This window comes from Bombyx mandarina, chromosome 22 (genome assembly GCF_030267445.1).
Source record: "Bombyx mandarina strain Sakado chromosome 22, ASM3026744v2".
In the NCBI taxonomy this organism is placed as follows: domain Eukaryota; kingdom Metazoa; phylum Arthropoda; class Insecta; order Lepidoptera; family Bombycidae; genus Bombyx; species Bombyx mandarina.
Window position 1 is genome coordinate 2625775 of NC_143228.1, and position 25312 is coordinate 2651086.

Below are 25312 nucleotides of genomic sequence, written 5' to 3' on the forward strand. Positions count from 1 at the left end.
ATTTTCAGTTTTTCTTTTGCATTAATGTAACGATTATTTCACACCCTGTCATCATCAGCCTGCGGCAGTCCATTGCTGGACATAGGCCTCCCCCAAAGCTCGCCACTGAACCCGATCTTCCTGTATAAACCCTGCATAATGTATAAAAAATCACACCCTGTATAAACATGAAATAAAGCTTTAGAAAACGAATAATGCGAAATTAACAACTCTAGATTTATAAAATTCATTTTCCGTGTACTCTTCGGTCATTATGAAGAAACATATATACGTTTTACTAAACCCCGAAAAATAATATTTAAAAATAATCTGACGTCATACCTTAAAAGTTCTTTCAATAAAATCGAACTCGTAATAAAAGTAATACAAAGCCGGAAGTAGAATGAGTTTGCTTAGTTCTTAATATTCTTAAAAAATATAATTTACTAATTATTTGCAAATGAATACCCACAGAAAAACTTGGTTTACTTCAACTAGTTCGCAATATTAGCACGTTCATTTACAAGGAAAGCTGTGTATGAATACGTATTGTGGATGATCTAATCAAACCGTTAATGGACGCCGGAAATTTCAAAAACAAGGCTAAACCCGTTAAGTGAAATGACTTACAGTACTAATTTTATTTTAGCTACTTCAATGGGTTTATTGGTTCTTGGTTGAAAAATAATTTTATTAGAAACGGTATAAACTCATTTATTCTCTTCGATTACACAGCAAGAACACTCAATTACAACTACATACAACCATTTTATAAAAAGTGCTGCCACCTAGTGTATATGTTACCGGAAATGTATGAAATCAAGGAATTGTATACAAATCCTAGGAAATGTGTACAATTCCGATACTATTTAGGAAATGTATAAAATATTGTTTGAAAAACTATTTAATGCATAGATATCCTAGGAAATGTATAAAATTCCTCGGAATTGTATACAATTCCAATATCGTATTAGGAAATGTATAAAGTAAATGCTTTCTGTAATAAAACACGTTGTTAATAATATTTTTTTAATATAACACTTATTGAGACAATCGGGTAACAGTCATACCGTAAAATAATAATAATATATTCATATTATCTTACTAATTAAAACTTCTAAAATCAACTATCTATTAACTTTTAACGTATCACAAAATATTGTATTTATTTTTATAAAATAAAATTTTCATTTGGCAAGTAATCAGTCTGATAATTAAATAATTATAAATGTCAAAGTATAAAAGTAAATCTTTATATTATAATACTTTGTCAGTCCATATAGCTATTTATTTTTGCAGGGTAAGCTCGAATGGCATTTGGAAGTACATAATACTTTATTTTTAAAACACAGACATCTTGATGTAGCACAGTTTTTCTTGCAAAGGCACTTCTTAAATCCCTGGCCGGTTCCAGTGGATTGCAAGTTGGCAACTGACCGTAATGCAAGACTCGTCCCGCTGTCCCCGTGTACCTACCAATATCTTAAATGTTTTACATTTCCGATTGCTATTTAGGAAATGTATAGATTTCCTAGGAAATGTGTAATGTGTAAGTATAATATAATTTATTTCACACATTTCCGTGCGATTTTAGGAATTACATACATTTCCTAGGAATTGTATACAATGACGGATTACATACATTTCCGTTAACATATACATATAGAAATAAATTTTCTTTTCATATCTATATATTAATACGTGAAGCAAAAACTTTGTATCCCTTTTTACGAAAATTGCGCGGACGCGGAGTATGAAATTTTCTACACTTATAGAGAATATAGAAAAGAAGTGCACAATGCTAATATTTTTTTTAAATATTGCATAAAAGATACATTAAATCAATAAAGAAAACATTACACACACTACATACTATATATTTGACGCACACACGCATGCATACCTACTATTTATTGTCAAACTTTTGTTCTTGACGTCTGTGGTAAAATTGAGAATAGATTAAACATTGTTTGTCTTTATTAATATTTTTTTATAGTGTAGAAGTATAAAATACAATGATAATAGTGTACAAACTTACAATTCCAATTACTAATTTAAGTCGAATTTCGACTACTGCGGGACCTCTAGTTTCTATTAAACTTCAATGGACACATTTCTTTTGGACGTGATATATTACTACTACTATAAAAATAAATATTTTAAACATGTTTAGTTATTATTAATTTATTAAATAATATTTCTAGTTTCATTTTTGAAATATTAACGAAAAAAAAACCTAAAATAGTTTTGCTACTGGACGCCGCGGCGCTGCCACGCCTAAATTCAGAATTAAAAACTATAATATTTTTGTACATGAATATCTTTACGACACAAACTACTTTTTTTGGTTACTTTTATGGGTGAACGATATCACGGGCCAACTGGTGTTAAGTGGTTACATGAGCCCCTAGACATCCACAACGTAAATATCGCGCCACCCACCTTGAGACATGAGTTCTAAGATCTCAGTTTTTACAGTACAACGGCTGCCCCGCCCTTCAAACCGAAACGCATTACTGCGTCACGGTAGCAATACGCAGAGCGATGGTACCTACCCGCGTGGACTCACAAGAGGTCCTACCACCAGTTCCTTAGTACTTATAGTACGTCACGGTAGCAATACGCAGAGTGATGGTACCTACCTGCGTGGACTCACAAGACGCCCTAACAATACACCACTAAAAATTATCTGACTTAATTCTTCGTAATTATAATTGTTATTTACACTGTGTCATTTCTGTTGAAAACACTCAACGTTGCTTATTGATTAAAAGGTAGGGTAGTGATTAATTTTTTGTTACCCAACTTATATACTATGATTTCATTAACCGGATGTCACACGAGAATTTCCACATTTCGTGTAACGTATGTCGCAATGCTAACGACAAACAACTTTAAAAAAATATATATTTATCAAGGAACTTAAGAACGTAAATCTAGAAGACCATCTAAAATGATATAGAAAACAATTTCATAAATAAACTAATATTATTTTCAACGCTACCACCACGTTAAAAATAAGTAACAAAGTCATTGACGTTCCATTTTAGAAAAATGTTGCGCTTGAATCACGGTATAATCTTATTTATTTATGAATTTAGTTTTTTAAAATTTATTTATAGGATAATAAAAAAATGTTCACCAATCACAAAATACGTTTTCAATGTCAACTCATCGTATTACTTCACAGTTAGTTAATTTTAACGTGTTTGTTTTTAAATTTAAAGCCGCTATATATTTTATATACTATTCAATAGGCATTGAATATATAAGACATAGACCATCTAAATCATACATACTACATACATCATACATACTAACTGTTAACCTCGATTGCGCCCGCGTCGTCTAAGGAAAAGTATTTTTATTTTTTAGGGGTGGACGAGCTCACGGCCCACCTGGTGTTAAGTGGTTGCCGAGCCCCACAGACATCTACAACGTAAATGCCGCCACCCACCTTGAGATATGAGTTCTAAGGTCTCAGATTTTACAGTACAACGGCTGCCCGACCCTTCAAACCGAAACGCATTACTGCTTCACGGCAGAAATAGGCAGGGTAGTGATACCTACCCGCGCGTACTCACAAGCCGTCCTACCACTAGTTGAAAGTATCAGTGTAGTTTGGGAATGAGATGTTTTTTTGCGGAATACAAGGTAGCCTGTGTTACTCTACCTAAAACTATAACTATAAACAAAATCATGAAAATCCGTTGTTTCGCTTCAACGTGAAAGACGGACAGACAAAACCAAATACATTTTCGCATTTACAATATTAGTGTGGATTGTATAGCAGTTAATTCGTTTTGATCCTGAATATGAAGATTCAACATGTGATAAGTCATAATCGTAACGACAAAGCGTGAGATTAAATATTTCAAACTCTTATCAGTTTCGATGGGCGAACGAGCTCACAACCTAACTAATGTTAAGCGGTTACTTTAACGTACTGTGAATAGGTTGAGACATCACGTTACAATTATAACTAATCATAATCATAAATATATCGAGTGATGAAATAGCCATCGAACTGTTGATGCTAATGCGAAACCTTTAATTACGAAGATAAATTTCACGTATTAAGCAAAAATTCATACCCAATGGTAAACAATTGACGTCGCCCTAAACACGTCATTACGGATCCTTCCGATCCATTAACGGTGCTTTTAGGTACCTCAAGCAACGGTCACCGTCCTCGCCGAACCCGTCGCTTGCGACGAAGGGCTCGATGAGTAAATTGACTCATAGACACAGCCCACTGAGTTTCTCGCCGGATCTTCTCAGTGGATCGCGTTTCCGATTCGGTGGTAGATTCTGCGAAGTACTACTCTTGCTAGGGCCAGTGCTAGCAGCACTCCCGATTTGAGCCCCGTGAGCTCACCTACATGTCAAGGAGAAGCTGAAATAACCTCTCAAGGCTATCAATCAGCATAGGTAGGAGAAAGAAAAAAAAAAGCGAATAGTCGCTTAAACCAAATAGCCTTCATCCCTCAATATGGTATGTATGACCTTACCAATAGTGATTCTACAAATAAAAAATGTTGTATATTTGATTTTTCGTAATTTAACTCAATAAAAATCGTTTTTCGTGTATATTTTATATATACATATACAGTATGTAAGTAATTCGCATCTGCATATTTCCTTTAGCGTAAGCATTCAAAAAAAAAGTAACATGAACGATAACTGACTTCAACAAAAAAAAAGAAAAAAAATTAATAACTCAGTGGTGCAGTAGTTAGCGCGCCTAACTTTTGCGCCGAAGGTCGTGGGTTCGATTCCCACATCGGCCTAACATTGTGTGATGAACAGTTTTGTTTGTGTCTTTGTCCGGGTGTTTATTATCTATATATGTACGTATATATTTAAACGTATCTATGTATATATGTAAGTAAGTATGTCAGTTTCTAGTACCCAAAACAGGGGATCGTGCGTGATTTGTTTCCAGTTATTTATTATTATTAGTTATTTATATCATAATTATAATAATTGAAGTCGATTAAATATGCATTATCAAGGGTAACCCAAAAACTGCTCGTCAGTACTCTATAAAATTAAATGGGACCACATGGGAAGCAACAGCTTTCAAACAATCAAACACTCGTCAAAATCGATTCATTGACAAAAAAGAAATGGGTACGAAACAAAAAAAAAAACAGTCGAATTGAAAACCTTATTTTTTTTAAGTCGGCTAACAAAACATAGGTAGCAATATTGAAACAATTTAACGTTGGTCAATAAGAGGGAACCATAAACGAGTTATTCTTAGTTGATACATAAAATAACTCGCTATGTGTTGGTACAAGACAATCGAGACATTAACTTCTTAAATAGCTAATTACCATACAAGGACTCTATTGCTGCTTTATTTATTCGTCGTTTGAAAGTGTAATTTTGTATAATACTGCAAATAGTTATAATTATCTGCATTTATTACGATAAAAATGATTAATCGTATCAAAATAAGACATACAGATTATGTAAAAACAAGTAAAGAATATTTCGTTAATTAATAATATCAATTGGGAATTCCTTTTCCCGCGTTGCATAGAATCCTTCAGTGCTTCTATAAACTTAGATTAAATGAAATATGTAACGGCGTGTTGTTACAAAAATAAAATTTTGTTTAACCAAAGAGAAGTATGTAGCCTGCGTGCGTTTGTTAACACCTTGCCACCTTGCCCAGTACATGAACGCGTATCGTACTCTTAAGCCGCTTTTGTACATGTGATCCCTTCGCCTGTAAAAATAGAAGTGTTAGAAAAAAAAAACTGGTAAGTCATAATTTGAATTACGTGTGCTGTATTCAAAATTCGAATATTTACATCTATATAAACTTTTTTGATAAATTCATACTGATTTTTATATTAAAATAAAACAAGTTTTTATTCAGTCATTAAAAAAAATATATCAAAATTGTTTTTAACAGTTTTTAAAACGAAAAGTTTTAAAAAGAAAAATCAATGTTTACTATTATCCTTTTTTATCATAACAGACGTTCAAATTATAATAGTAATGATTAAATTGAATATAAAGGGTAATGGATGCCAGATCTGAAGTGGCGTTCTAAATTCTACACAACGAATTATTGCAAATGTTACTTACTACTAATCGTATCTTGTGTAATTCGTATTCATAACCTAATTTTAAATGAATTTCTGACAATTATTGTTTAAATGTCGACAAGCTTTAACGTAATTATAAAGTACGTAATATCTGCGCGTACTAGGTACATACTTTGCGTACTAATGAGCAACTCCGATATTACGACAACGCGCTACCAATGCCCTTATTCTGAAACGCCCAAGTGTATATCAAAAATAAAATACACCTACTTAGTTCAAAAATAACATGGCCGTTATTGTGCCGTCTGCAAAATTCTTATTTTTTTCCCGCTGCTACATTTAGCGCCTACTCATAGTTCAGCAAAGGCATGCGACTATCGGTCCTCTAAATACTGATCGATCGCTTTGAAGTACCTGTCGTCCATGTTTCTTTATAGCCTACTAGTTAGTAATAAATATAACGCATAGCGACATGGAACATCGAAGTCGACAGCGTCGGCCAACTCTGAACTCAATACTCCTTCGACATTTATCGGAGACGTTTCTCTATCCAGCTGCCTCCTGGAATAAAAAAAAAAAGTAGTAGTGTGATCGTCGAACGATTTTCGAATTTAGGCGCGAATTTTGTTTTTAAAATATTTTGTCTAAAGGATTTTCGAATTTACGCGGGAAGCTTGAATTTCGAATTTTCCGCGCTTGTGGATTTGTGTGCTCTGATTGCAGAAGGTGGAATTTAAGTAGTGAGTGTGAGTACTGGCTGAAAAATATTGCTGATTTCATTTTTAACCACATTTTAAAAACCATTAATATTAATCTCAAAATACACATTTTTAAATTGATATGAACAGAAAGTAATCCTAAAATGTTATTAGATCTTACGTTACTTCAGAAAGCGCATTTACGAATCTCGTCGAATCTGCTTTTGACATTATAGTTATGATTCAATATTTAAAAATAACACAAATATTAAATTAAGAAATAAATGTGACCCCTTTTTCTTTTTCTTTTATTGCCCTTGTAGGCAAATGAGCGTAATACAGCCCATCTGATGGTTAGTGGTTACCGTGATTCATAGATGTCAGCAATGGCAGGGGCACAGTCAAGCCACTGCCTACCATCAGATCGAAAACGAAACCATAAAAATGTCAAACATAAAACTTTTTATTAAAAAAAAACTTGATTTTGGACACGTTTAAAATCTAATTACAACATACATTAAACTTTATTGATTTAATCTACTCACCAATAGGTGGCACTAGTAAATAATTATTTCTATTTCACTCTAGATGTCTCTGTTGGCCTTGCTTGTACAATTATTATTAATACATAAATTTGTACAGAAATGCAATAGTAACAATATATTTAAGAATATAATGAACTTTATCATAGATAAATCGACTACAGACTGTCGTTTAATCTACCTAAAGTGACGGAAATTATTTGAACTACAACATTTGTATCTAAATTAAATGGCAAATAATTTAAAAAAACAATCATCAAAATGAAATAATTGAGTTCAATTTTATTTAATAAGTTAAGTTACGTGAGACGTGAAGTCGAAGAGTTAATTTTATTCAACAACGGCTGATCGCGCCGGGTAATGTCGTCGTCAGCCCAATGGCGTAGCGCTGTCCCACTTCGATAAAGCGGCACGACACGAGAACCCCCTCATCGTGGCCGCCGGTAACTACATTCCCGATCCTGCGGATAGAATGGAAAGCAGTCGACGTCGCCCCAAACACGTCATTTCGGATCCTCCCGATCCACTAACGGTGCTTTTAGGTACCTCAAGCACCGGTCATCGTTCTGGTCGAGCCCGTCGCTTGCGACGAAAGGCTCGACGAGTAAATTAACCCTCTGACACAGCCCACTGAGTTTCTCGCCGGATCTTCCCAGTGGGTCGCGTTTCCGATCCGGTGGTAGATTCTGCGAAGCACGGCTCTTGCTAGGGTTCGTGTTAGCAACGTCGCCAGGTTTGAGCCCCGTGAGCTCACTTACATGTTAGGGTGAAGCTGATATAGCCTCTCAAGGCTATCAGCATAGGTAGGAACAAAAAAAAAAAGTGTAGCGAGGGAGGGGCTCATCATTCCCCGGGCGCTACTTACAAAAGAGTGCCAAATGGTCTGCAAAACTATTTTTTTTTATACAATTGACTTCTAGAAAATATTTTTTATCTATACATCTAAATAAAATTGGGGTGTCTGTTTGTAATATTGAAATAACCACTTTTTACTACATGCATGTAAATATATGTACCTACGGTACATACACCAAAATAACATTTTTACAATTTTTGTCTGTCTGTAGTTTGTTCCGGCTAATCTCTGGAACGGCTGGACCGATTTTGACGAGACTTTCACTGATAAGTAGCCGATGATACTAGCTACTAGCCGAGGATACCAGATGATACTTAGGCTACTTTTTTAGACTAGCTTCGTCCCGCGACGTCATCCGCGGTACAACAATAACCGCGGGTAACATCGCGGGACTCAACTTGTTCGTAAATAAAAAGGAAAAAAAGTGTGAGTGTCGCTAAGAAGGTATTGTGCCCCGGCCGCGAATTTAGATCGTTACTCCACCGCGTCAGCTATTTCTCAAAAAGAATTTATAGTTAAATACAATAAATAACCCGTATGTAGTCTGCCCAGAACATTTTTAGCATCATATAAATTGTCGTAACTGTTTTTCTTTTAAATCTGTTAAACATTGACTACACTTCTGGGTTCTATAAAGCGTATATCAAAAGTGTTCCAAATAGATTTTACTTAAATTCAAACGTTTATTCTCATCACTATTTCTGGGCAATAATTTAATAAAATATTATAAATTTTCAAACACTAATCTAGTAATTTTTATATACATAGTATTTCCGCCGGTATTTTCGATATTCGTATATTCGTAGACGATATAAAGACTATTTTTATGATTTGTTCTCGCGTTGATTATAACAATTTTCTGTTTTTATTTTTAACTCTCGACTCATCGAATGTTTCTCAAATTTATACAGATAATTTAGTTGACCAAAAAACCTAAAGAAAATATTAAAATCCACCACCATCAGCCAAGTTGCAATTAGGCAAACCGGTTTGAAGCCACCAGACCACCGTTCCAAGAATGGTGCCGGTATTCACATTATGATACTTATCGGCTTCTAAACATGTAGGCCGTGATCTCATATATCTGGTGCAATTTAAAAAAAAAACTTAAAATCGATGGTATCAACACGTCTTACCAACAGTATAAAAGTTTTCAACAAAAACACTGTTTCATATAATAATTTTATTTACATTTAACTTCAATGCCACGCGACAAATTAAAACGGAGATAAGATTTCACATTACTCACGAAAATATAAAGAAAACAAGTTACGAAAATTATTATGTATAAGGAAACATACTCCATGCTTTTTTTACAATATTTTGATAGTTAAAAACTATATTCAGAGTTGTAACTTGTATTATCATTAATCCCACACCAGAACGCGCTTAAACTTCATCAAACACAACAAACATGTAATTAATAAATCGACGAATCTCAACAAAAAATCGATCATGTTAACGTTAACAACATACAATATATAATCTCCGTGAACTTCAAAACTTTTAAATAATCTCAAAAATGTAAACATTAGCGGCGAATTGTGAAACCGTGAATTACAACAGCGTTAGGCGGTGTGTGCGAAGAGCGCGTGCCGACGCCGACACGAAATTAGAAAAAAAAAAAACACAAGAACGATTTCATACAACGCTGAAATGCTTTTTATCATTCATTTCGCACACCCACTGAACGCGGAACTTGAATGAACGTAGTACATATTTTAGCGGAAAACGTAAACTTGAACTTGTAATAGTTTTATTTTAATGTTCTGTCTAGTAGCCTTCGAAATAAATAAAAAAATAGATTTCGCAAACATTTCGCGCCGTTATTCGTTAGTCGTTGGTCGTTAGTAGCGAGAAGTTGGCTCGCGAACGAGGCTTCATTGAAAAATAAACAGTAATAAAAATCGTGAATGAAGCTTTTAAAATCTTTTTAGACATTGGGAGTCATTTTAATGACCGATATTAGAATAAAATATAATGTGAGGTAAATATAGAATAAAGTAATTTAAAAAAAAAAAGGTCCAACCTATTGCTGTACAATTAAAGCCCTATTTAGATTCGAAGAGGTTAATTTAATTTACCTAAAAAATAAAACCCGAAAAGTAGCATTTCGTCATTAAATTAATACCATATAAGCCTGATGAATTCTAGATATTATATTTGAAAATTGTTCTAGAAAAAACGTATTTCTCACTGACAAAGTTCCTTAAAACATTTAGATTAATTCTGAAGCAAGCTTTCCACGAATTATGTGAGCGAAAGAGAGACAGATATTGCCCTTCTGATGTTACATATTACTTTTTTTATTAGAACGGAAAGGGGAAAGATAAAAAATTTCAAGTCGAATTAGCTAAACAGAAAAACACATCGCTAAACAAACTGAAGTACAGATTCCTATATACCTTGCAAGTTTTGATAAAAAAGCCGCTTTATGAAGACAATACTTTTTAATGAGACGTACTTTTACGGCATTATCTCGCGTGTTTTATTGTCATTACATTGTTTCACACATGTTTCATATGTCATATATTGACCAGTAAAACTGTAAAGTATAGCAAACGGTAGAAATAATGTTTATCCTCGTTATTGCGTCGTATTCCTCAATGCTGAGGGTCGTGATCACCTTTTTGTATACTTTCTCTCGCATGATTTTTCCATCTCTTTTTCTCTCTGGTGGTAGAGAGGGCGTTGTGAAATGTGGAATCAAGAGCGCGGATCTGGTCTGACCAACGTATTGGTCCAATAATAGTTATAATGACAATAAAATCCCGCGATTTAACTGCAAAAGTAGGTTTCGTGATGTTTGCAACACGCTAAAACCGAAAAAAATAATATCGATTGTTAAATTGAAAATACTTGCTGTTCGTGTTGATTGATGGATTGTAATTACAATATATATTAATACGTGAAGCAAAAACTTTCTACTCCTTTTTACGAAAATTGCGCGGACGGAGGAATATGAAATTTACCACACTTATAGAGAATAATAATATAGAGAAGGAGTGCAGAATGATAGTATTTTTTTTTAAATTATGTATATAAAAACCATTAAATCAATAAAGAAAACATTACACAGACAACCATGTATTTGACCACATACGCATGCATACTATTTGTTTATTGTCAAACTTTTCTTATTGCAGTCTGTCAGTTATAGTCTGTGGTCAAATTGAGAATAGATTAAATATTGTTTTGTCTTTATTAATATTTGTCTAAAGTGTACGTAGTCTTGGCGAAATCCGTGATTAAAGAAAATTATTAGTCTTTGACAATAGAATCATAATAATGTACAAACTTATAATTTCAATTCATTATAGTCGAATTTCGACTACCGGGGACTACTAGTTACAATAAAATGCCATTGTTGGATATCGATGTATGCTACTTAACTCTAATCCTGTATTCCGTAGTTCCTTTACGTATCAACACAATATTGATTACTGGTTCACTTCTGTGGACCACGTCCGCACGGTGCGCACGGCACGGCTGTGACGTAACGCGGTATCGGGTTACAAGCGGGCACCGCGGCCGCTTTCCCTGCCGACCTTGCCTTTGACCCGCTTCCGACGGCCTGGATCTCTGCAAAACGGACTCACCCTAAAATGGGGTTGTTCCGTACCGTAAATATTTATCGATCTTAAATTTAGCAGAAAACAAAAAAAAACAGGATAAATTACGATTAAAGATTTTACACGAAAAGAAAAGACAGAGAACGTTCCGAAAAGGAAAATTTTAAATTTTCAAGATCAAGGAATCTGTTTAAAATTTAAATTTTAAATAATCTTTCCTTTTTCTTTCTATTACTTCTAGTGCCGTAGTTAGATGATCGCGCTTACAGAAGCGCATTTCATGAACAACGCGTTGGTTTCACACGTTCCTGCGTGGGACTCTGACGTCGCATACGCGTCACAGTGCTGTAATTAGACGGGCACATTGTACCCGTAATCAAATGTAACGTGGTCGATGAGCTTAAATGCGAGATTGTCGTTTGGATATACATCTTATTACTGGTGGTAGGAAGTCTTGTGAGTCCGCAGAAGTAGGTACCACCATTTCTGCCGTGAAGCATTAATGGGTTCGAAGTGCGGGGTAGCCGTTGTAGCTTAGTTTTTTTATTTTTAATTTTATTGCTTAGTTGGGTGGACGAGTTCACGGCCCACCTAGTGTTAAGTGGTTACCGGAGCCCATAGACATCTACAACGTAAATGCCGTCTCCCACCTTGAGATAAGAGTTCTAAGGTCTCAGTAGAGTTACAACGGCTGCACCACCCTTCAAACCGAAACGCATTACTGCTTCACGGCAGAAATAGGCAGGGTAGTGGTACCTACCCGTGCGGACTCACAAGAGGTCGTACCACCAGTAATTACGCAAATAATATTTTTGCGGGTTTAATTTTTATTACACGATGTTATTAACCGTGGAAGTCAATCGTGAACATTTGTTAAGTACGTATTTCATTAGAAAACATACTGATACGGTAGAACTCATATCTCAAGGTGTGTTTCATTATGTCTATGGGCTTCGCTAACCACTTAACACCAGGTGGGCCGTGAGCTCGTCCAGCCATCTAAGCAATAAAAAAACCATTTTCAATTATTATTTACGTATGTTATCCCTTTGGAAGCATAGATCAGCACACATCGTTGCTATCGCCAAATATATAAATAACCCCCAATTATTAAAAGTACGCGGGCGCCAACTGTCGTAAATTAATGGTACTATGAAAAGAACGACCCAAATTTCACAATATAAAAGTAAATTTAAATATAAATATTTATATAAAATTTTTCAATACAACTGGATAAGACGCGCGAGGAAGTAGATTGCAGACAAAAACATTAACATTCCGTACAGAAATATTAGATTTAAAATAAACTAGATGACCCGGCGAACTTTGTTCCGCCTTACTTATAGAGGCAATAAATGAGCGGATTTTCGATTTTATCATGGTCAATTTTTTATTTGGATAATTAATATAAATTAAAATAGCAAGTATTTTAATGATACTTTATTGGCCATGTATTTGTTTATTATTGTTATTGTATTTTCTTGTTCTTCTTCAGTCCTTTCACTCGCAATGTTTCGAATCCTAGCTGCATTACGGCTTCGTCGGGAAAGATTTGATCGTGCCGGTCGCGACATTACTTTCTTAATGATTACCTATCTCGACACAATAAATAGAAATTCGAAACAAACACATCAACCGGTGAATTTCAAAATTCTACTATAATTAACCATAGACTACATTACGTTTAGCTGTCAGCTGCATTTTGTTATTCCATATCAGTTGCGTTTTGTTACATCACGTTTTATGTCGAGTCCCACGGGAACGTGATAAAAAATATCCTATGTCCGTCTCCTCTTTCTAAGCTACCTCCCCACCAATTTTCAGCCAAATCAGTTCAGCCGTTCTTGAGTTATAAATAGTGTAACTAACACGACTTTCTTTTATATATATAGATTAATATATTTTTGAAATTATTTGTTGTTCAAACAAACGGACTCTGGAATGGAATCTGGAACGGAATCTGTAATTTATAAAATTAATTGGTACATTATTATTAAAATGAACTTTTTTTCATGTTTTAAATTAAATAGTTATAAGCACGTTATAGGCATTCTAAAATTTACCGTTATTATACAGATATGAGGAGGTCTATAATTTAAGTTTTATTTTAATTTTATTAAAATCAAATATTCATGGCTGATGCTATTTTAAACATAACGAGTAATAAAGTAAATGCTTAATAAAACTTTTACGGCTAAATTAATTTAAGATAAAAAAAAATCTTATGGCATTGATCATGGTTACCGAAGCCTTACTTTCGCCTTACTTAATCAGATGAGCAAACAGGCTAGTAATAAGTGGTTATTGGAACTTATAGACATCAACGAGGACACCACCACCCTGAGATTTGAGATTCAATAAAATCTTAATATCTCTTCGACTAACACCAAGTATTAAATCCGATTTTGTGTGTGGAATTTTCCGCTATACATGTAATTGATTTGAACAATAATAAATAAGGCGTCATCAGTTTTAATATAAGCCTATTCTAGCTAAGAAAACAACATTAAAACAATTTTCCACCGCTGTTTATGAAAATAGATTGTTTTTCATTTAAAAAAAAAAAAACATCGGGATTGATACTATTTTTTTAAAGCGAACCGTCGCGGCCATTGAGTTCTATTCGGTCTGGCATTATTTCAAAACAATCTGCGAATTTTATACGGCGCGCGTTTTATGAGCGACAGATATTATAGTACATGATAGTTACGTGTGCAACGGGTTTTTTAAAGGTCATTGACACGTGTATAATTTATAAAAAAAAAAGTAATGAATTAAAATTAAAATTTATTGCCGCTTTTCTGCTAAATTTCCTTTATTTATATTCCTTCACTAAACTCAACTAAGAAACTAGAAATAAAAAAGAAAAAGAGAAGTTATCGTGGCCTAAACGATAAGGAATCCCGCTGGCGGGTACCAAATTAGCTAATGAACTACGTACTTAACACATGTGCACGAAGGACTTGCGCCATGAAAGAATAACAACGATTTTTTTTTCCTACGTAAGCTGATAGCCTTTAGAGGCTATTTCAGCGTAACCTTAACTAGTAGGTGAGCTCACGGGACTCAAAACGGAGTGATGCTAACACTGACTCTAGCAAGAGCAGTGCTTCTACCGCCGGATCGGAAACGCGACCCACTGAGAAGATACGGCCAGAAACTCAGTGGAAGTGTAACGAAAATCAAACCCGCAAAATTATAATTCGCGTAATCTTTAAAGCTGGAGTCTTGGATTTCTAGTGTCAACGTGGATAGCGGTAATCACGGTGTGATGTCTATGGACTCAAACCGTAATTGTTGCATCCCTTAAACTGGAACGCATAACTGTTAGGTTAGATAGACATAGGCCGACCCCTAGATAGGTAGTACCGACCCCTGCGGTCTCAAAAGATTCCATAATATCACTAAAACAAAACTCACGTAGGATGATTACACGCTGCCACCAATGAAGTCTTTCGTAAAATTAACTATTTTTAATACGCTTTTATTATCTTCAGACGTATGTATGTTAGTATTTTAGTATGTAACGAAATCTTTGAACATGATTTTGACCCCCTTCAAAACGTCGGATTAACTCGAAATTTTGTATACTACTTATTAAGGATCGACGAAAATTCAATATTAAATTTTTTTATTGAAAATATTGAAATTCAACTAAAAAATGAAAAATAAATAATAGTTTAAAAAAACTAACAAAGTACGCGTTTTTATAGAAAATCCAACTATAAATGGAAAATAAATTTTAATATGTTGGAATTAAAAATGTGTAAGAAAAAATGATATTTCAAATTTCTTAAAATTTATTTTCTATTTTTTAGTTGAATTTTCTATAAAAACGTGTTTTGTTAGTTTTTTTTAACTATTATTTTTAAATTAAAGTTTAAGACCAGGTAGAAAACGTAAATCCAAGACGCCTATGATAATAGCAAACATTCATTGGCTCAATTTACAAATGATTTATTTACAGATAATAACATCCATATGGCTAACAAATGTCACACGCATCATATCACCTTGTTGTCAAAGCCAAGTTCTAACTATGTAGAGGGATCTTAATTTTAATATGCATAATATATTTGCAACAACATAAATCAATCCGTAACGATTAGAGTAGTATTTAGTGAATTAGTAGAGCAAACAGAATGTTTTTTGAAGACTATTCCCCTACGTCGTGTACGCAATAAATAAATAAATATGTCGAAGTCAAACAGTCGATATATCAATAAGAAATTTCTAAAAAAATGTTGTACAATAAATTTCTGATAAGCATTCTTCCAAGACAACATAATGTCTTTTTGTTAGATAATGGAGATTCTACTGTGAATTGTCCACCTACGCCACATAAGATTAACTGACTATTAAAAAGATTTGTTACCAATCGATTAATTGATTGGAACACATATATTACCGGTTCGGAAAACACAGCGACCTCAGCCTTGAGCGATCGTGTAAAATATAATACTTTGGGCAACGCCAAGCTAGTCTAAATCTGGATTGAATTCATTGGCACACAATAACACTTTAATTTCAGTTGTTCAAATCTTGCCACAGCGATATATCGCTACAGACATCCCTCCCCTTTTAGTTGAGTTCAATCAAAAAACCCTAAACATTCCTTTAGTTAAGTGCTGATATATTACAATGGGACTTATGGTATCTATCGTGATCACCTACGCTGGTGTCCATGAAGCTGTTGAATGTGTTAGACACATCCTAAGCGGTACCATACCTGACAACCAACCAGGCTTCGAAGATCTTGTTGAGCACTACACAGATCTCCTCAGAAAATCCGCTAAAACGTCAAACAGCTGGATCGATTACGGCCAAGGATACATATGTTTGACGGAAGATAAGAAAGGAAGACTACAATCCGTCGAAGTAAAGTACTATAATGAAAAATCCGATTCTACTCCCCTGTTATTTTCTACGAGAATCTCTAGCTTTGGTCAAGAATCAGTCGAAGACCACACGATTCCAAATGGCGATTTCAAACCTGAAAGGTATTCGCCAACTAGAACGAAAACTATCCTATCTAATAGCTCGGAATCTATCAACGTTGGACAAAGCAGACGATCGCCAACTCCTATCAACTTGAATCATGTTACCGACGAAGAAACTACCAAGGATAAAATGACCTGGGAGTACAGTCCCCAGAGTCCGCCTCCGACACCAGAGATCCATTTTCAATCATATGACGACGACAACGGCGGGGTGTACAACGAAGATTTTCTCAGGTTAATATCCGATGAGTTCGCCACACACTTGTCACGCGCTTGTAGTGCTGTAGCCACATTGTACACATCCATCGAGCCATGCACGTTCTCAGAGAGCCATCACTCACTGTATTATGTTCATGTTTTGTTTAAGATCACTTGACGGAATTAAGTATCGACCTTTGCAACGACACGACCCAAGCGGGAGACGCAGGAGTTTCAAAAAGCGAAGGTCGTCTTCGTCAACATCGTCAAAAGATTCTCGTGCGTCCCGCGAGGAAGAACTAAACATGTTCACGTCGCTCGAAGAGGCGGAGTTCGGACGTATGAACAAAGAAGATAAGGTCGGCGCGTTCGGAAGCGCTCCTAATTTATCAGCGCGTTCTCATTCCAGAAGTCATTCGAGAGAAAGAAGAAACGAAAGCACGAACGTTGAAGCCTCAGTCGAGACTGCTGCAGATGATAACGAAGTTAAAGCTTTAGAACACCAAAAGCTTGAAGCTTTTGAGGAAGAGCCCAAGGAATGTAAAGAGGTAATCGAGGAGGAGGAAGAGGAGATAGACTTCTGGGGTAGTATGGGAGATTAGTCGCGCATGAACGGTGACCGCACTCGATGGCTTTTTTGTATGCATGACTGAGAATTAAAATGTTATTGACTCGTTTGAGTTTTCTTTATCCCTTAGATGACTAAGGATGTATTCCTATCTGACAGGAAATGCGCCGAATTACATTGTGATTAGGCTTTAATATGTTTGGCTTAACTAGAATTTATTTCAGATAACTTTAAATTCACCCTACACTACACTTAGATGGTTATCACCTTGGACAGGAGTGCATCCCAATACCATTCATATCATTATGTCCAAAATACCCAGTAACATCATACATGATTTCGTGAACAGATTTTAATGTCGTAAATTGAACTATAAGTCCAGAGACTGCTGAGAATATCTATATATTAATAGGTTAAGCAAAAACTTTGTGCCCCTTTTTACGAAAATTGCGCGGGCGTATGAGTATGAAATCCCAATCCGAATCCCAAACTTATAGAGATATACAGAGAAGCAGTACAGAATGTTATTTTTTTTAAAATATACATTAAAATACACTAAATCAATAAAATAAAAATTACAAACACTACCATGGATTTGACACACACACACACGCATGCATATTATTTGTTTATTATCAAACTCTTCTTATTGCTTATAGTCTGTGGTCAAATTGAGAATAGATTCAATATTGTTTATCTTTATTAATATTTGTCAGTGTATGTAGTCTTGGCGAAATCTGTGATTACTGAAGTTTATTAGTCTTGGAAAATAGAATCATAATAGTGAACAAACTTATAATTTAGATTAATTATAGTCGAATTTTGACTACCTGGGGACCACTATATGACGAAAACTACCATATAATTTTCGTCTTCCCGGTTAAAATATCTATGGCCTAATGACATCGACTTTGAGGTGAAGCACAAAAGATTGATTTATGACGATATCACAGATCAAAACGGTTGCGTAACCTACCGAAATACATGACACTAGTGTATTATACGGACCTCGACACAGATACGTCAAGTTGACGTGTCGCGCCAGCCGGCGTGTGTCGCGATGCACCTATACAGTGTCAAAGGGATTATGGTCTGAATACACAGAAGACACATGTACAAATACATCAACACGTGACGTTTCGTATAACAAATTTGAAGCCGTTGATTCCAATCCAGGAATGCTTTTTCATCTTATACAACCAATTGAATATTTTTTCACAACCTGCATAAATGGATAAATGGGCTCACGTATAAGTGTCTAGGTTAATTGGTTGTTGGAGATCATTCGCTGTAGAGAAACATGACCTTGAGTCATGCGGTTAAAATATAAGTTACACTAATATAAAAGAATAAGAAGAGAATAAAACTATGGATACAGCTTTGCTTGCGTTACCTGCGGAATTGTGATATTAATTGTTATGAACTTAACGGTTGATAGTATTTTCAAGAATCAGGAGATCTTTTTTTTTATTGTTTAGAAGGTTGGACGAGTTCACAGCCCACCTGGTGCTAAGTGGTTATTGGAGCCCATAGACATCTACAACGTAATGCGCCACCCACCTTGAGATATAAGTTGTAAGCTTTCAGTATAGTTACAACGGCTGCCCCACCCCTCAAACCAAAACGCATTACTGCTTCACGGCAGAAATAGGCAGGGTGGTGGTACCTACCCGTGCGGACTCACGCAAGGTCCTACCACCAGTAATTACGCAAATTATAATTTTGCGGGTTTGATTTTTATTATACGATGTTATTCCTTCACCGTAGAAGTCAATCGTGGACATTTGTTAAGTACATATTTCATTAGAAAAATTAGTACCCGCCTGCGGAATTCGAACACCAGTGCATCGCTAGATACGAATGCACCGGACGTCTTATCCTTTATACTAGTTTATACCACGACGAATGCAAAACGACGACGAGACTTCCCTTGTGTTTGTTTATTATTGCATACAAATAAAAATAAGCAAAAGTTATAAACTGTACTGAGCAATCTTGCTTCAAACTAGTTTGAATACGTAAAAAATTTTGGCAATTTAAATAAACAATAAATAATATTAGGTACTTTTTGAGAAACTAAAAAGAAATGAAACTAAAAAATACAATTAATCTATAATAAATAAAACGGCAGCGGCTTGGCTCTGCCCCTGGCATTGCTGAAGTCCATGGGCGACGGTAACCACTCATCATCAGGTGGGCCGTATGCCCGTCTGCATACAAAGGCAATAAAAAAAAAAAAAAAAAAACAATTGAAAAGATACACAAATCTTATAATACTTGAAAAGATTTATTACATACATGAATTCTATAAAATACATACATCTATTCAAAAGTTTACGGCACAGCTCTATACTGATCATTAAAAATGTCTTCTAAGAATACAAATAAAATTTTCTTAACGTAACTATTGACATCCTGCCAATGATTTTAGTCAGATTTGATACATATCTCATTTACTGGTATTTGATTGATTAAGTAATTACGACCTAATTAAAAAACACTACTTATACGGTTGATCCTTACATTTATTCTTTTCATTGTACTTAATACAAGCTTCTTCCTCTAAATTGCAATATTTATGGAATTGAGAACAAAATATGGTAAAAATGTACTCAAATTTTGTCTTTATAAATATAGAGCTGAAATAAAAGAAGCACTCGAAGATGCTACACAATCTGGATTAACCTTGTAAATATGTCTTATTTTGTTCGCTTCGTTTACACCACGGAATTGTCTTATAAATTTCATGGAAATTGTATGACATTTATTTGTCTTGATAAAACCCACCAATGCTGCCCACCTCAAAACGTGAGGAGAAAGTATTTATTGTAATGTCTAATGTTAGTACCACTCTTTAAACTGGAACTTGCCACAGTCGACCCGTCCAAGCCCACACACACAATACGCACGCTACTAAAAAAATAATCGCTCAAGAAGCGATGATGTGTACAAACCTCATAAAAAATACTCAACTGAAAAGTTTCACTGGTGGTAGGACCTCTTGTGAGTCCGCGCGGGTAGATACCATCACCCCGCCTATTTCTTCCGTGAAACAGTAATGCGTTTTGGTTTGAAGGGCGGGGCAACCGTTGTAACTATACTGAGACCTTAGAACTTATATCTCAAAATGGTGGCGCATTTACGTTGTAGATGTCTATGAGCTCCGGTAACCACTTAACACCAGGTGGGCTGTGAGCTCGTCCACCCACCTAAGCAATAAAAAAAAGGTCGCAGGCCGGTTCTGTTAGTATTCATTTGCATTACAATTTCTTTTCAGTGACAGAAACATTAGCCGTTATAAGTAAAATTTAATAGTTTTAAAACAACAGATTTGAATACTCCGGTTTTTTTAACTCCTCCCGGATTAAGACCTTAGAACTATTACATATGCTTGTTAACGTTCACCAATTATTACTACTGCGCTCAATATTACTATATTACGTAAATCTTCTATATATTAATACGTGAAGCAAAAACTTTGTATCCCTTTTTACGAAAATTGCGCGGACGGAGGAGTATGAAATTTTCCACACTTATAAAGAATATAGAGAAGAAGTGCATAATACTAATATTTTTTTAAAATAATGCATAAAAGATACATGAAATCAATAAAGAAAACATTACATACACTACATACCATGTATTTGACGCACACACGCATGCATACTATTTATTGTCAAACTTTTGTTCTTGACGTCTGTTGTCAAATTGAGAATAGATTAAATATTGTTTGTCTTTGTTAATATTTTTTATAGTGTAGTCTTGGCGAAATTTGTGATTATAGAAGTATAAAACACAATCATAATAGTGTACAAACTTACAATTCCAATTAGTTATAGTCGAATTTCGACTACTGCGGGACCACTAGTTATTAGTAAAAACAGATAGGTACGAAAGTTCTTCGCGGAACAAATACAATGTCAGAGCATTAAATTTTATTGTTGCTAGACTGCCAATTCTCGTTGCCACGTTTCAACCAGTTATAATGATGCCTTGGTAAAATTGGTATTCCTTTGAACTAAACATATTAATAAAATCGCTTTACGACTTTAGTTCGGCGTAATAAAAACGTTTTAAGGTTCTCGATATGTGGAGAATCATGTTAATCGACATTGTACGTTCAATCGTCCTCAAATAGATGGTGTTATTGGAAACATTTAAGAGACTCTTCCTCATCCTTCAATCGCTCGCTCATTGCTGAGCATCGTGTTGCGTACGCCTGTTATGAGACTAGAATAACTCAAATATAAAATAAATAATACCCTAAATCCCAAATATATATTTTACTTTACAAATATATTTATATATTTTATCTGTTACTAATGTCTAAACTAACTAATGCCAAAGAGTGATCTAAAACGAACCATTGTGTGGTCATTGAATTATAATATGGATTAAATTCCATTTCACATGAAAAAAACATATTCCAGCTGAATAAATTTAATGATGGCTTGCCATTATGTGTTGTCATTCAAAAACTATTTAATGAATTTAGATATTTTCCTTCCGATGGCATCTATTGTCATAGACGTAAGCAGGCGTCCATCACATTTTATAATGATATGGAATAATCTAAAAATGATTCAACAATAATAAAATACTTAATTCCGTTTACTGTAAATATTACGAAAACAACATTCGAAGCCTTTTTTCCACAAATTATTATTTTATACAGTATTATTGAAATAAGTAAAACTAAACTCCTCTTTTTTCTCAATGACAGAGAGTTCAGTCAATCTATTTAAGGAAAATCTTTTTTTTTAAAGAACTAAAAAGCTTGAACGGTTTTATATAAAAATTATATAAAAAAGGGTTTTTCTTAAAATATATTTTACAATAAAACCGATTTACTGCAGCGTCAATGCGGTTCCTTTGTTTCCTTTCCTTTTCAATATAAAAAAAAATAACAATCGTAAATTTTAGTGTTTAGAAAAACCGCATTCCTTACTATTTTAAATAAGATTCTGCTCGCTGTGGTAATCTGTGCCGAAATTATAGCGATTTAAATTTTTGTTTGAATAGATTCAATCTTTAGACCTCGTATGCTTTTATATAAATCAAAAAGATTATACTCGTATATCATAATTTGTAAATGAAAAATTGTTTTAAAATAAAAATGAATAAAAACTTTAATTTATAACTACATATATTATATTAGTTCCGAAAATCCAAATAAATAAGCTACGTCAAAGTGTAGTATTAAGAGAAATATAATTTTTAGCATTCATAAGATTGTTAATTCAATCTATATCTAATCTAATCTATCTAATATAAAATCTACCACGCAACTAATTATAAAAAACAAGGTAAAGAGGTAAAATATCTAATTTTAATAAAGACTAGGTACTTTTACTGCCTAAAGTCGCGTATGCTATCAATGTTTCGATTTCTTTGAAATGCAGTTCAATATAAGAAACTAATTTAAATATTTACTGTGGTTATTTTTTAATAATTAATTGAAAATGTCATCGCTTTTCAAGGCATTGGTATTATCAGGGGCATTAAGAGAGTGGAGCCGTTGCCTAAAAATTTTTAACATGTGACATGGTACCTTTCATCCATCCCAAATCCCCCATTTCATCCCAAATCCACATATGCATCTTTAAATTAAAAAAAAAACGCTGTCGCTATCGTTTTTCTAGCATCAACAATAAAATAAATACACCACAACATTACATTTATGACGGGAAGTACTTTGCTTTTATAACGTTGTCTTTGAAATAAACGTTAATTTTCACGGGCAGTTTCTATTGTTTTCTATGAAAATACTTCTGAGTCAACAAGCCGATTTAGTTTCCCTTCAAATAGTAAATGTGGTTTGATTCTAATTGCGGTTTCGTGAATTTTACTGTTTTGTAGAATTAGAATAGATTCTGGCAGCACATTGCGCTTAGAGTTTTTTTTTATGAAACCACCTCCAAAAAACTATTATTTTACGGCAGAAATAGACAGAATGGTTGGACTGGTGGAAGTTGTTTGTGTTAGGTGTATCTTTCGTTCAAGATGAGTCGTTTTGTGAGCAGGACCATAAAAACATGATTGGACCGTCAAGTTCGAAATACCTCACGCGCCCCATAGACGTAGACACCTCGTACTAGGCTCGGTCTCTTGTCCGAAAAACAAATAATATTACATATTCCATTAGATCTATCGGCATATATTTTTTCGGTATTTTTGTTACCATTTTTTCTTATTAGCTATCTTGTTCTTATCTATATCTAGACTCAAAGTATTTAAGTTACAGGGTAACTCTGCAGATTCTTGATATTTAATCTATCTTCTATCTATCTATATACTATATAAAAATGAATTGCTGTTCGTTAGTCTCGCTAAAACTCGAGAACGGCTAGACCGATTTGGCTAATTTTGGTCTTGAATTACTTGTGGAAGTCCAGAGAAGGTTTAAAAGGTAGATAAATATGTTTTTTTTTTATTGCTTAGATGGATGGACGAGCTCACAGCCCACCTGGTGTTAAGTGGTTACTGGAGCCCATAGACGTCTACAACGTAAATGCGCCACCCACCTAGAGATATAAGTTCTAAGGTCTCAGTATAGTTACAACGGCTACCCCACCCTTCGAACCGAAACGCATTACTGCTTCACGGCGGAAATAGGCGGAATTGCTCGGAATTAAATAAAAATAACAATTTTGTTTTCCCTTTCAAGTGTCCCCCGTCGGACGGATTCCTTTTGTCTGTTTTAAGTTTCATTTTATACAAAAGCTTAGATCTTTTAACTATCGATTGAGGCACGACGAGGTCTGCCGGGTCAGCTAGTTAATTATAAAATTAAAAACGCTTAAAATATTTCAGATTTCGATTTTAGCGCGAAGACTGACATTCAATTAACTCGTGCGCTCTGTTCTTTATTTTATTCGAATCGGAAAGTTCTAGACGTTGCCAAAGTATTTTACGAACACTCCAAAATCATAAATCATTTCAACGCGTTTCATTTCTCTTGAAAGACATATGTACGCTAAGACGGACGAATTAAAAATACACTATAACTACGAGAAACGAAACGTCAAATTAATATAAAGTATAACTCTAACTAGTGGTCCCCCGGTATAATACTTGAAATATAATAATTGAAATTATGAGTTTGAACATTAATATGGTTCTATTGTCAAATACTATTTGTTTTACTTCCTATAATCACAGATTTCGCTAAGACTACATTATAGACAAATAATATTAGAGACAAACAATATTAATCTATTCTCAATTTTAAACAATAACAAAAGTTTGACAATAAACGAAGAGTATATATGCGTGTGTGTGTCAAATACATGGTAGCCTGGGTAATGTTTTATTTATTGATTTAATGTATCTTTTATGCATTATTTAAAAAAAAATTAGCATTGTGCACTTCTTCTCTATATTCTCTATAAGTGTGGAAAATTTCATAATCTTCCGTCCGCGCATTTTTCGTAAAAAGGGATACAAAGTTTTTGCTTCACGTATTAATATATAGATAATCTATCAGCTGTATTCTATTTTCACAAAAAGTGACATTCTACGTGCGAGTTCTAAAATGGCCGCAAACGGTGCCAAAGTCAATCGAACAACAGTCTAAAAATTTCGAGAAAATAATTGTTTAGAGACGAACTCCAAAACTATGAATATTGTGTTATTTTTGAACATTTATTCAGTAACTTTCACATTGATGTTGAATAATTGAATGCGTTAGTCATATTCTGATTCTACACCAGCATTGTGCATCTGTTTGTAATTATTTATAGACGGTTCTTAGAACATGAAAATAGAAAGAAAAGTGTCTTATTTCGCGCAGTTTTCAAACATTTGTTTCGAATATTAAAACTCTAATAGTACTACA

General features: G+C 34.3%; 1 protein-coding gene across 5 annotated transcripts in view; it reads left to right on the plus strand.

Moving 5' to 3' along the window:
* The window catches only part of Lmpt (four and a half LIM domains protein limpet), a 202754-nt gene that overhangs the window by 138895 nt on the left and 38547 nt on the right, over nt 1-25312 (plus strand). The window contains exons 1-2 of one of the 5 annotated variants that reach the window (XM_028174588.2): nt 16250-16943; nt 17077-17455. The exons of the other annotated variants lie outside the window; for them this stretch is intronic. Coding sequence (XP_028030389.2) covers nt 16351-16943; nt 17077-17455 — 972 coding nt within the window. The 5' untranslated portion in view covers nt 16250-16350. Of the gene's footprint in view, nt 1-16249; nt 16944-17076; nt 17456-25312 lie in introns of those variants that run through there. 5 annotated transcript variants of the gene reach the window in all.